Below are 14,038 nucleotides of genomic sequence, written 5' to 3'. Positions count from 1 at the left end.
ACCACAATATAATTTGATATTTGATCATTTGATTATATTATAATATATGCTCTGATGTGTGATTGGATCAATCAAAGGAACTTATTGAATTCAGCAAAATTATGTAAATAAGCTTTCTAAAAACGTTAAGTCATGAGTAACTTAACTCTCAAGGGACGTGGGTGGCGCTGTGGGTTAAACCACAGAGCCTAGGACTTGCTGATCAGAAGGTTGGAGGTTTGAATCCCCGTGCTCCCGTTGCTCTGTCCCTGCTCCTGCCAACCTAGCAAGTAGATAAATAGGTACCGCTCCGGCGGGAAGGTAAACGGCATTTCCGTGCACTGCTCTGGTTCGCCAGAAGCGGCTTAGTCATGTTGGCCACATGACCCAGAAGCTGTAAAGCGAGATGAGTGTCGCAACCCCAGAGTCGGTCACAACTGGACCTAATGGTCCGGGGTCCCTTTACCTAACTTAACTCCCATTTATTTCAGTGGGTCTGTGTGGGTAGCCAATGTTACACCCTCTAGATGTCATTGTATTCAACATCCACCATCCCTAGCCATTGGGTATGTTGGCTGGGGCTTATGTGATTTAGGAGTCCAGTGATACCTGGAAGTCATCACGTTGGCTCTCATGTGGATTGACATAGAAGTGTTGCATCCGTGTGATATCAAATACCTCTCATAAGGCGTCTCTTATTGTGCAGCTGCCTCTGGCACCCTCTCCTGTAAATGACACACCTCTTCCAACTGAGAGTAAGTCAGATGCTAAGCCGGCTCCAACTCCACCTGTGTCTCCATGGCGACACCTGTGTGAACAAACTTCACAGGCCCAATGCACCCAAAGGAGTGCCCCCTTTGCTTGCCCAGTCCAGGGACTCTGGCCACTGACAGCTGTGCCAGTCCTGCTCTTCAAAGGGAAGATGCAGGGTGTGTGTCGCTAGTTGGGTTAGTGTCTTCACTTGTGCTTAGTCATGCATTTACACCTCCCTTGTTGGTGCTGACCTTTAAAGCCCTAAACGGCCTCGGTCCAGTATATCTGAAGGAGCGTCTCCTCCCCCATCGTTCTGCCCGGACACTGAGGTCCAGCTCCAAGGGCCTTCTGGCGGTTCCCTCACTGCGAGAGGCCAAGTTACAGGGAACCAGGCAGAGGGCCTTCTCGGTAGTGGCGCCCGCCCTGTGGAACGCCCTCCCATCAGATGTCAAAGTGATAAACAACTACCTGACATTCAGAAGACATCTGAAGGCAGCCCTGTTCAGGGAAGTTTTTAATATGTGACATTTTAGTGTATTTTTCATCTTTGTTGGAAGCTGCCCAGAGTGGCTGGGGAAACCCAGCCAGATGGGCGGGGTACAAATAATAAATTATTATTATTATTATTATTATTATTATTATTATTATTATTATTATTATTATTATCATTGTACCTGCTATACCTTGTAACCAGAGCCTTGTCTACATACTGATCTGATTTGTGCATGAAAGACTTTGGGAGTTCTTCGTCCAGCCTTGAGGGCCAGGAAAGCCCCTGAAATGACGAAACACAGGGAATGTTTGCTACCTCATCCTTATGACCTTTGCATGAACAAGAAAGAGAGTGTTTGCTTTTCTCTCTATCAAACTTTGGGATGTATAAATAGCATATAATTATGTCGGTAAAAACTGGTTTATTTATATAGTTATAGATATTTATTTACATGAGGTATCAGGCATTTACCCAGAAAAATAACTCTCACACTGAGGTTTCCTCCGCAGCTTCAACATTGACTCACTTCACTGAAGCCAGAAAAACTGTGCTAAGGTATTTAAAACAAACTTTAAAGGAGAAAAGGCTACATTAACAGTTTGATTTCTCTTGAGTTTCAGAGGAGAAGCTGCCAAATCGCAGGCTTTTTGACAGGGGCTACCTTCTAAAGAGCCATGTTTTCACAAGTGAGAACAATTAGTGGCCCAGTTACCTAAATTACAGAAAACTACAAAGCCAACAAACATTGAGAAGCAAACACAAGGGAGTCTGAAATAGCAGCTCTCAATACAAATGCCACTGAGAGACGGGCAAGCTTGGGTAAAAAATGCCAATCATTTCCTCTTTAATGTACACCATGAAGGAGCATCATTCATATAAATTTATTGACATTATTGAAAAAGAAAACTTTGATGGCAATATTACCAGCGTATGGGCTCACAATTTAAATTGTAAGTGGTTGGTAAGGAAACTATTTCCATGACTTGTTACAGCTAAATACAGTTACGTATTAGCCTTGGCTACTTTAAAGGGATCTAAACACACTTTTCACCACTGGGGAGAGAAGAGATCTCTTTGTGGCCAATTGGAAAAGAAGGAAGCTAGTCTGTAAAACTAAAGAAAAGATATATAAGACAAATAAATGTGTAGAGCTTGAGACATTCATATGCTCATATAGAGGACTGTACATGTTGAGACTGTAATTTGAATTTATTATTAAGTATCATGTTTCTCAGCACACCACTAGTTGTAAGGAGACAGCTAAAGGTAAAGGTAAAGGTACCCCTGCCCGTACAGGCCAGTCTTGACAAACTCTGGGGTTGGTGCGCCCATCTCACTCAAGAGGCCGGGGGCCAGCGCTGTCCGGAGACACTTCCGGGTCACGTGGCCAGCGTGACAAGCTGCATCTGGCGAGCCAGCGCAGCACACGGAAACGCCGTTTACCTTCCCGCTGGTAAGCGGTCCCTATTTATCTACTTGCACCCGGAGGTGCTTTCGAACTGCTAGGTTGGCAGGCGCTGGGACCGAGCAGCGGGAGCGCACCCCGCCGCAGGGATTCGAACCGCCGACCTTTCGATCGGCAAGTCCTAGGCGCTGAGGCTTTAACCCACAGCGCCACCTGCGTCCCTGGGAAAGGAGACAGCTAACCTCCCTTAAAAGATAAAGGGACCCCTGACCGTTAGGTCCAGTCGCAGATGACTCTGGGGTTGTGTGCTCATCTCGCTCTATAGCCCAAGGGAGCCTGTTTTTGTCCGCAGACAGTTTCCAGGTCATGTGGCCAGCATGACTAAGCTGCTTCTGGCGAACCAGAGCAGCGCACGGAAACGCCGTTAACATCCTGCCAGAATGGTACCTATTTATCTACTTGCACATTGCATGCTTTCGAACTGGTAGATGGGCAGAAGCTGGGCTCGAACAACAGGAGCTCACCCCATCGTGGGGATTCGAACTGCCGACCTTCCGATCAGCAAGCCCTAGGCTCTGTGGTTTAGACCACAGGGCCACCCGCGTCCTCCCTTAAGGAACTGCAATTCTCAGAGTTCCTAGGGGTAGGGAATGGCCAGTCAACTAGTTTCGGAGTGTAATATAAATAGGCACTGAGTTCCCCATACAGTGGTACCTCGGATTACAGACGCTTCAGGTTACAGACGCTTCAGGTTACAGACTCCGCTAACCCAGAAATAGTACCTTGGGTTAAGAACTTTGCTTCAGGATGAGAACAGAAATTGTGTGGCGGCGGCGCGGCAGCAGCGGGAAGCCCCATTAGCTAAAGTAGTACCTCAGGTTAAGAACAGTTTCAGGTTAAGAACGGACCTCCAGAACGAATTAAGTTCTTAACCCGAGGTACCACTGTATAAGATAGGCTGACACTTTGTAAAATGCTTTTCAGGTTGAATGTAAGCAACTGAAAATTTCTCCTCAGATATGTTTTATATGTGCCTTCTGGTTTTAGCTACCGTATTTTTCTCTCTATAACACTCACATTTTTTCTCCTAAAAAGTAAGGGGAAATGTCTGTGCGTGTTATTGAGCGAATGTGTGGTCCCTGGAGCCGACTGGCCCAAGTGCAGGGGCAAAAATCAGGCAAAAATCAGATCGCGCGCTGCAGAGAGGAGGCTGCTGCTTTCCTGCATTCTGCCTCAGGGTCTTATTGCCCACCCTCTTCTGTTTTCGGTTGCTTTGTTTACAAAGTTGTAAAAGCTGTTTTCGGTTGCTGTGGTTACAAAGCACAGATCCACATGGATTCTCAGGATTTTTGCATTGGCTTACAACAAACTCACCGTCAAATCACATGTCTGTGGCCACAGCACGAAGCATCAAAATGATACATCCACTGTTTCATTCAGAATTTTTTTTTCTTGTTTTCCTCCTCTAAAAACTATGTGCGTGTTATGGTCAGGTGCGTGCTATAGAGCGAAAAATATGGTAATTGTTGTTGATATCTATGTGAATTGTGTTACACAGGTAGGCATGAGTTCAGCTGGCAGAGAGTTAGCTTGGTTTAAAAAACTTGCAACCTATTGAAGCTCTTGCCCATTCCAGAAAAAGGCTTCTGGAAACAATGATGCTACTTTTGCAATGCGATATCATCATCTGCTCGCATTGGATTACCATATACATAGAATCCACAGGGGCTGATTCGAAGAATTTAATTTCTGCTTTCTGATATGAAATGAGTGTCCCAGTTTTTTCCCACCAAATTTGGTAGGGCAGAGCCAGCCCTGCTGTTAGACAGAGTGAGCAGGGTGCAGATTTTGGGTTTCTTGAAAAGGAAGCAAATAGTTGCTTTACTTATTGTTGTATTTTTGCAGGCAATGAGGTGGAGAGGTGTTTGTGTGATTTTCCGCCTCTTTTGCCACAAGAACCTGACTGGCCTTGGGTACAGTGCTTTTTGATTTGTGCTGAGGGGGGGGGAGGGGCAACATTTGCTGTTCTGCCTGAGGCAGAGAAATGTCCTGGATACCCTATTACAGAGTGTGCATTATGATGCACACATTTACCTCGACTACAAAAATGGAGTTTCTTGCATCTGGTTATGGGGACAAATTCAATTCAGGTTGCACTTAAGAGGCTAACCTACCTAATTTGCACTTTCTAAAACAATATAAAAACAGAAAAACAGCCGTCCTTTGAAATTTGCACTGCTCTGAATTTTGCAGTGCAGTTCTCCAACCAAGTGATGTTTATAAAAATGTGTATATTAAGGGCAAAGAGTGCATCTGTTAGTCAAAACGGAATACATAATGCTTTGTATGGGACAAAATCACATACAAACGTAGGAGAAACTCACACTAAATGGCTGCTGACTTAAAAAAGGTAAAGGTAAAGGTACCCCTGCCCGTAGGGGCCAGTCTTGACAGACTCTGGGGTTGTGCGCCCATCTCACTTAAGAGGCCAGGGGCCAGCGCTGTCCGCAGACACTTCCAGGTCACGTGGCCAGCGTGACATCGCTGCTCTGGCGAGCCAGAGCCGCACACGGAAACGCCGTTTACCTTCCCGCTGGTAAGCGGTCCCTATTTATCTACTTGCACCCGGAGGTGCTTTCGAACTGCTAGGTTGGCAGGCGCTGGGACCGAGCAGCGGGAGCGCACCCCGCCGCAGGGATTCGAACCGCCGACCTTTCGATCGGCAAGTCCTAGGCGCTGAGGCTTTAACCCACAGCGCCACCTGCGTCCCCTTAAAAAAACTTAAAAAAACACAACCTTAAATAGAAGTGGAAATATGGAGAACTAAACTTAAGATCAGAAAAATGAGAAACTAAAGTGGACAGTCTCCCATCCCACCTTCCAGCATAATTTCTCCTCCTCTTCCTCCTCCTCCTCTTCTTCTAAACTTTATTGATTTTTTTTTTTTAAAAAAACCAATTACCAAACATGTTGTCTTCTCAGAGAAATGCACGTACAGGTGTTAAGTCTTGTATGCCGTCATCCACATGGCATCAAAGCAGACTTGGAAAATCTTTTACATCACAGATTAAGCTCACACCCACAGGGTGTACAGTGCTACCTCGGTTTAAGAACAGCCCTGTTTACAAACAATTCGGTTTACGAACTCCGCAAAACTGGAAGTAGTGTCCCGGTTTGCGAACTTTACCTCGGTAAAGTGGAGGGGCACTGGCAGCAGGAGGTCTCATCAGGGAAAGCGTGCCTTCGTTTAAGAACAGTTTCGGTTTAAGAATGGACTTCCGGAACAGATTAAGTTCGTAAACCGAGGTACCACTGTACTTCAATCTCAGACCATTTTAATGAATGTTCCACCTTCGTTCTTCTGGGTTGAGGAGTGCTCATATTTATAGCTGAGGAGTGGGGGCTGGGTGGGGAGAGAATGCATACATAGTTGCTGTTGTTAATTTTCATTCTTTCCCAAAAGCTTAGATTGGTGGGGCTAGGGATCGTGTTGTGAATTCTTAGCTCCTTCAAATAATTCATGGTTTTATTAAAGGAAAATGCCTTGCCTTGCCATGGTGGGTGGGCACATGTATCTTGGATCATAGCATCCTAAGGGTGTTGGGAAAACATAGCCTGTCAATGAGAGCGAGCTGTTACTGTGCAACTTGTGTGCATTCATTTCCTTCTTGTAGCGTTAATGAAACATTCTTTTGCTCTCAATTTCCAGGGTTTTGGTTGGCGCCCCAAAGGCAGAGTCTAAATACAGTGCCTCTCTTAAGTCCCCAGGAGCTGTGTTTAAATGTCGTGTTCACACTAACCCTGACAGGAGATGCACAGAACTGGATATGGGCCGAGGTATGTATGGGTCTACCCTGTTTTAAGTTTATATGCAAACTCTGTTTTGAAAAAATTCTCGTTCTCAAGAGCCTTAGGGCTTCGCTGCATGGGGAACGTCTCCCGACCCTACTATGACTACAGTTGCACTACAAGAAACTTAGATCTGTGCCTTACTGGAGGCTTTTGACAATCAGTATTTCTCAGATGGAGGATACAGGAAATATTATTTGAGAAGAGAAGCTTCTCATCGGTAGTCATGCTGTGGTACTGCCAGGTTCTCTTCAGAACCTGTATGCATGTTGAAGTGTTTTATGCCCCGCCTTTAAATAATTGCAAATCAGGTCCACCTGATTTGGTGGACCTGCCCAAAGATTAAGGCCTACTGGGAAATGATCTATAATGAAATTAAGAAAGTCCTTAAGTGGACATTTGTAAAGAAACCGGAGGCTTTTCTCTTGGGCATGGTCGGCCAACTGGTACCAAAAAAGGACAGGACATTTTTTATGTATGCAAGTACAGCAGCAAGAATCCTGTTGGCAAAGTATTGGAAGATGCAAGAACTACCTACTCTTGAAGAATGGCAGACGAAGGTGATGGAATATATGGGACTGGCAGAGATGACCGGCAGAATCCGTGACCAGAGGAAAGAGACAGTGGAGGAGGACTGGGGGAAATTTAGAGTATATCTTAAAAATTGTTGTAAAATTCTGGACTGATAAGATGTCAAGGGGTATGAAATGGAGAATTACAGCTGTAAATCTTAATTTTAAGAAGATCTAAAAGAGAGTTGATTAGAAAACTGATCGAAGGGTTGTTAAAGAATGAGGATAAAACAAGGATGTGGTGAAAGGGAGGTATGGGGAAGTCAAATTTTGTTTGTTGATGTTTGTTTTTGATGTATGTGTTTTTCTTTTTTGTTTGGTGTTTTGTGTATTTTGTATGTTTTGAAAATCATTAAAAATTATTATAAAAAAAAAATTAAATAATTGCAAATCAGAAGTCAAAGCCTGTAATGATATATTTCTGATATGGCCACACAAAAAGACTTTGTTAAAATGTGTTTAGCCCATTCAGGATTTAAAGCAGTGTAAATACATATGAAATACCGCATTTTTTGCTCTATAAGACTCACTTTTTCCCTCCCAAAAAGTAAGGGGAAATGTGTGTGCATCTTACGGAGCGAATGCAGGCTGCGCAGCTATCCCAGAAGCCAGAACAGCAAGAGGGATTGCTGCTTTCACTGCGCTGCGATCCCTCTTGCTGTTCTGGCTTCTGAGATTCAGAATATTATTTTTTCTTGTTTTCCTCCTCCAAAAACTAGGTGCGTCTTATGGTCTGATGCGTTTTATAGAGCAAAAATACAGTACTCATTTAAGTGTAATAAAAATTCTATTTCCTTTATATATTTTTGTCTTAACTCAGTTCCCCTCCCCTTAGCTAGCTGTAAAAGAAAACCAGGGCTGATATGTCATGGGAGCAAATCATGATCCTCCCAATTCTCCCTCCATTGCCCCATAATGAGCAAAAAGTGCTAATACATTTTGGGGTCTTGATCCAAAACTCTTGGAAGTTGGCAATGGGTGAACTATTACAGTTGCTTTTCCTTGTGGTATCAAATTTGCAAATCCATAATTGATAAGCAAACTCTGAGAGGGAGTTCTTCTTTGGGCTTTCAAATATTTCATCATTCAGCTTCCTTGGATGGCCCCAGATTCTGCTTTTGTGAGAAAGGGAGAAAAACTTATTTCTATTTATGCGTTCCTTTTGCTTTCCATTGCCATTGAAGAGGATAGTATGCCCACACGGATTCATCCTGAATTCACCAGATATATGATAAATAACTATGTAAACTTACTTGTGTGATCTCTGTGGAAATAAACAAATGCCATCTTCCTCCATTATTAACTTTCACCCTTGCTCCTGCATTCATTCCAGCGAATGTTCAAGGAATGACCTGCGGAAAAACATGCAAGGAGGACAGAGATGATGAATGGATGGGTGTAAGTCTGGCAAGGCAGCCCACAGCTGGAGGAAGTATCCTGGTACGTTTGCTGTTCCCTTCATCCCATCAAAATGTGAAGTGTCACGCTGTTGCGGGTAGTAATGTGTGCGAATTAATTTGCTGTGCCGGTGATTGACAGAATGCAGCTAACTCTGTATTTTCACATCCTTTAAGAGGAAGGCAAATAGGGTCCCGGGAACAAAGCTTGCTTCTGGAAGGAAGGCTTCAAAGGAGTTACACCTGCTTCTGTCACCCTCGAGGGCTTCCTCTTAAAAGTGGCGAAGGCTTTAGAACTTGGAACAGAATGAATAGCACTTTGTATTCCTGTGAATGAGTCGGGTCTTCTTTCTTCTTCTTTTAAAAAGCATGAAATTAGTGGTGCCACGAGTAGATGTTATGTGTGCACCTATAGACAGATTCATTATACGTCATGTCATAATTCTACAATAAACCTAATGTATGCTAAAGCTAAATATTAAGTAGAAGGATTTTGGTACACTTATAGACATGCATACCTAGTTTTGTGGCTGGTCCTTCTGGTATCAGAAGTTAACTACTGAAATCAGCAGGAGTTGGTATTTTTCTGTGCTAAGGAGCATCAGTGATGAGCATGAACTGGTGAGGATTATTTTTGCAGAGGAACAGTGTGACTGTCCACACTCATTCCATGGTCCTTAGCTGCCGTTACCAATGTTTGTGACATAATTAGTGCATGTGATGTGACAGTCAGCTCAAGCAATGGTGATCCAAAATTACCGTATTTTTCGCTCTATAAGACGCACCAGACCACAAGACGCACCTAGTTTTTGGAGGCGGAAAACAAGAAAAAATATATTCTGAATCTCAGAAGCTAGAACAGCAAGAGGGATCGCTGCGCAGTGAAAGCAGCAATCCCTCTTGCTGTTCTGGCTTCTTGGATAGCTGTGCAGCCTGCATTCGCTCCATAAGACGCACACACATTTCCCCTTACTTTTTAGGAGGGAAAAAGTGAGTCTTATAGAGCAAGAAATACGGTACTTGCAATGTTTTGCAAATATTTTTGGAACCCCTCCCGCCCCCAAAAGACCTTCTGGTTTTAGCAGCTGTTGCAACAATACCTGCCTTGTTTGTACACCCACTTGCCCCTTGGGGAAAGAGCATAAATAAGACTTTTAATCTCAGGCTTGTGGGTTTGAGCCCCACATTGAGCAAAATATTCTTCTATTCCGGTGGGTTAGACTAGATGACCCTTATGGTCCCTTCCAACAATTCTGATTCTACTGCATAATGAAACCCGAAGAATGTTGTGCTGCAGTTCTAGTCTCATATTTATTGAAACTAATTTTGATCCTAATGGTGGGTATCGAGAGTTTCGTCCCAAGGCGTGATTGGTTAAATGAGTCAATAAGCAGAGACCTTCACATGTCTGCCGGTGCTCCAGTAAAACATGGTTCTGTTAAATATCAGTTTGAGATAGAAAGCTAAATAGAAAACCAGAGATGAATAAAGTGCTGACAGCATGAGCTTAAAATATAATTTTAGAAAGCTGCTTGGATTTTGAAATATCAACATGAGAGTTAGTGTTTGTATTAATTTAAGTGTCTCAGTAATACAATAGAAGTTCCTCATTCCTCCATGCTACAGTTGTAAAATTCATTATCTTATTTGCACTGGAAAAGTAACTGGGGACGGTGCATTAAATCTTGGAGAAAAGCCAGGCATCTTTTAATCTTGTACTTTCAAAAAGCACCTGCTCTATTTATCATGCAGTTTGTTTCTTTTCCTCGTCAGAAAGAATTTCGATATATTCCTACCTAATGTGAGCTGGTGGTATTGTTGTTATTTTATTTATTTTTTCTTTATTTTTAATACACTTTGTCTCTTTCCTTTTTGTTAATACTTACATGTAAAATTAATAATAACAAAAAGAAGTATTTCCATTCTAAACTTATTGAAACAGCCAAACAACTAAACCTCTAACTTCAGTGCCGCTTCCTATATGTAGGTGGTTTGAGTTCGAATGCCACCTTGTAAGTTTATAAGAGGCTTGTTTATCAAATTCAGAATGTGAAGTGATCTCTTCATGGTTGATCTCTTCATGGTCTGAGCTCACATAAAAGCCTTGTTGTTACTTGAAGAAAATATCCATTGAATGGTCTGGAAAGTCTGATGCTCAATTGCTTAGGCTAGTCAGGTGTGGAGCTGGTCAGAAGACCTTGGACAGAAGAGCTCTGGAAGGTTCTTATAAGAAACAATGCATGTCATAAATATTTAAGACAGAGGTTTTCAAACTTTTTGAGTCCATGGCTCCCTTACCCAACTACATTCTTTCTGTGGCACCTCTGTGGGGCTCAGGAGCCTGCAGAACTGGCAGCGTCTCACTCTTTTTCAAACACCCTCCCTTGTGGAGTGTTCCCTCAGTCCCTCATCTCCTTGGGAGTCCTCTGGGCTGCCACAGCTGCCACCCCACCCCAAAGGAAGGTTCCTCCTCACACTGCCCCACAGAGGCCTGGGAAACCCCCTTTGCCCAGCCCCAGAGGCACCATTCACCTGGGGAGCTTGTAGCCAGGGCTGCTGCAACAAACAGCTGTGCAAGCCGTTGAGAGGCAGAGACACGAGAAGGCATCAGAGGATGGAGGGAAGGAAAGTAGGACAGAGGCCAGTGTTGCCCGCAGCACCCCTGACCATCATTCAAGGCACCCCAGGGTGCCACAGCACACTGGTTGAAAACCACTGATTTAAGATAAAACACCCAAGCTGAGGAGGGACGCGGGTGGCGCTGTGGGTTAAACCCACAGAGGTTAGGACTTGCCGATCAGAAGGTCGGCAGTTTGAATCCCTGCGATGGGGTGAGCTCCCGTTGCTCAGTCCCCGCTCCTGCCAACGTAGCAGTTCGAAAGCACATCAAAGTGCAAGTAGATAAATAGGTACCGCTCCAGCGGGAAGGTAAACGGTATTTCCGTGTGCTGCTCTGGTTCGCCAGAAGCGGCTTAGTGATGCTGGCCACATGACCCGGAAGCTGTACGCCGGCTCCCTCGGCCAATAAAGTGAGATGAGTGCCGCAACCCTAGAGTTGGTCACGACTGGACCTAATGGTCAGGGGTCCCTTTACCCAAGCTGAACTTTAATCAATTCATGCTTCTGCTGGCTCTTTTAGTCAGTGGATAGATAGTACATTCTTTATGCTCATTATATTCCAACAGTTTAATATTCCCATGGGACCTGGTATATGGCAGTGACTGTGTGAATTGTGAATGATGAAGCCCCTGGTTCAATCTTGTCTCTGCCCAGAACTTGCCCTAGACAAGCACAGAGATTCCCCCAGCAGGAATCAGCCTTGGGATTTCACTTTCTTTGGAAGAAACCCCTCCCCCTAAGCTTTACCACGGTTAAGAAAAACATCAATACTCACCCTTAACCATGGTTAACACTAACCGCAGTTTCCCTTAGTGTGGGATGTGAAGGCCATTTGGTGATTGTTTACCATGGCGGAAGTGCCTAGACATGGATAGTGGTTGACCACGGCGAATAGCGCTGTTGCTTCTCTTAACTGTGGTTAAGGCAGAAAGGGGAGTTTGCTTGACAGAACTATTGTAGCTCAGTGACAGACTACATGCAGAAGGACCAAGGTTAGATCTCTACCATCCCCAGGAGCAGCTGAAGTGAAAGACTTTTGCTTGAGACCACAGAGAGCCACTGTGAGTCAGACCTTCGGTAGCCAACATAATGCTTTCCGTATGTTTGGAACTACAGCGTCCATCATCACTGACCATTGACCAAACTGCTTTGGGCCAATGGGAGTTGTAGTCCCAAAAATCTTGAGTGTACTGCGTTGGCTCTCGGTGGAGTAGATAACCCTGGGCTGTTATAAGGTGACTTCTTATGTTGGCAGCCTTGTTGTGCACTTTTGGCTCTAAATTTTAGGCCGTTTGGGTGAGATGGGATCAGTCCTTTCCCTCCTCCTGTGTTTGGCTCAAAATTTTCATTTCTGAGCTGGTGGTGCCAGAGACTCGCTGCTGATCTTATCCATTTATAGCAGCCGTGAATGCTCCTCTGAGAGAGTTTAAGTTGAGGAACTGGTGTAGGTCACTGGCAGTTTTTTCCTGATGTGGAAGATAAATCTACAAATGAGGAATTGTGAGACTTTAGTTACTTAGTCATAATTTAAAGGGGCCTTTTGTTTCAACGATTTGCATTGGATATAAATTTTCTTTGCAGTCAAGATTCTTTCCTCCTTGTGACATCCTCTCCTCACTGGTTTCCTAGGGGAGGCTTGCAGAAAGTTGGCCTTGACACTGGATGTCTGTAGGATACTGTCTTCCATTAAAATGTATATCTGTGTGTTGTATTCACAGTGGAAATGCTCCATGAGAGAAGCTATTTCCTGAACACTCTAGATATAAATATTTCATGATTATTTTTTCTAAAACCAAATTCTGAATGCAGTGTGTGTTGGGAATTGAAACCATAACTGAGTCTACTTAAAAGAGCAAATAACTTGACTTCAGTTTCTTCCAAGCTTCCTTACATACATCTGGCTGTCAAAGCTGAGTGCCATTATAAACATCCTTTGTAGAATTGCATTCCTCGCTCTGACATCAGAGAGCTTCACAGAAACCCTTAGGACTAGGGGCATCGATAGGCTTGTGTGATAAATAGCTTAATTCAGTAAATAAAAGTATTTGCATTGCTGAGCATGGCTCATTCGAACTAAACAAGCCTGAAGCTTGCATGATAATGTTCCCAGGGCTGTTAGGGTATAGTCCCCAGATGTTGTTGGACTACAACACCCACAATCCCTGACAACTGGTCCTGCTAGCTAGGGATGATGGGAGTTGTAGTCCAACAACATTTGGGGACCCAAGGATGTGGAAGGTGGTGGCAGTGGCTGTCTTCCTTTAGGGAATAGAATTCCAGCTGTGAGGAACACTCTGGGCTGACTAACATCTGGAGATGTTCCTTCTGCCTTGGAATAATTTTTGAGGCTTGACAGCTAGGAAAGGACAGTGGAATGAAGAGGTGGAGAAATAAATTAGGAAGGATCGCAAAGGCAGATGAGAATACTGAAGGCCAGAGTCAAATAATTTACCTTACCACATCTTGGATGATGGACTCAAGGGCATCCTGATCAAATTTGCAGATGACACCAAACTGGGAGGGCTGGCTAACACCCCAGAGGACAGGATCACACTTCAAAACGACCTTGACAGATTAGAGAACTGGGCCAAAACAAACAAGATGAATTTTAACAGGGAGAAATGTAAAGTATTGCACTTGGGCAAAAAAAATGAGAGGCACAAATACAAGATGGGTGACACCTGGCTTGAGAGCAGTACATGTGAAAAGGATCTAGGAGTCTTGGTTGACCACAAACTTGACATGAGCCAACAGTGTGACGCGGCAGCTAAAAAAGCCAATGCAATTCTGGGCTGCATCAATAGGAGTAGAGCATCTAGATCAAGGGAAGTAATAGTGCCACTGTATTCTGCTCTGGTCAGACCTCACCTGGAGTACTGTGTCCAGTTCTGGGCACCACAGTTCAAGAAGGACACTGACAAACTGGAATGTGTCCAGAGGAGGGCAACCAAAATGGTCAAAGGCCTGGAAA

At 44.1% G+C, this 14,038-nt stretch overlaps 1 protein-coding gene across 1 annotated transcript in view; it reads left to right on the top strand.

Annotated features, from left to right (window-relative positions):
• ITGA9 (integrin subunit alpha 9) overlaps positions 1–14,038 on the top strand; it is a 228,183-nt gene that overhangs the window by 13,587 nt on the left and 200,558 nt on the right. Inside the window, exons 2-3 of the mRNA XM_081931017.1 lie at positions 6,340–6,467; positions 8,385–8,491. Of these exons, the coding sequence (XP_081787143.1) occupies positions 6,340–6,467; positions 8,385–8,491 (235 nt within the window). The remainder of the gene's footprint in view (positions 1–6,339; positions 6,468–8,384; positions 8,492–14,038) is intronic.

This window comes from Podarcis melisellensis (genome assembly GCF_964234715.1).
Source record: "Podarcis melisellensis genome assembly, chromosome: 12".
NCBI lineage: Eukaryota > Metazoa > Chordata > Lepidosauria > Squamata > Lacertidae > Podarcis > Podarcis melisellensis.
Note: the sequence above shows the minus strand (reverse complement) of the source record. Positions and strands in the feature narration are given on the sequence as shown.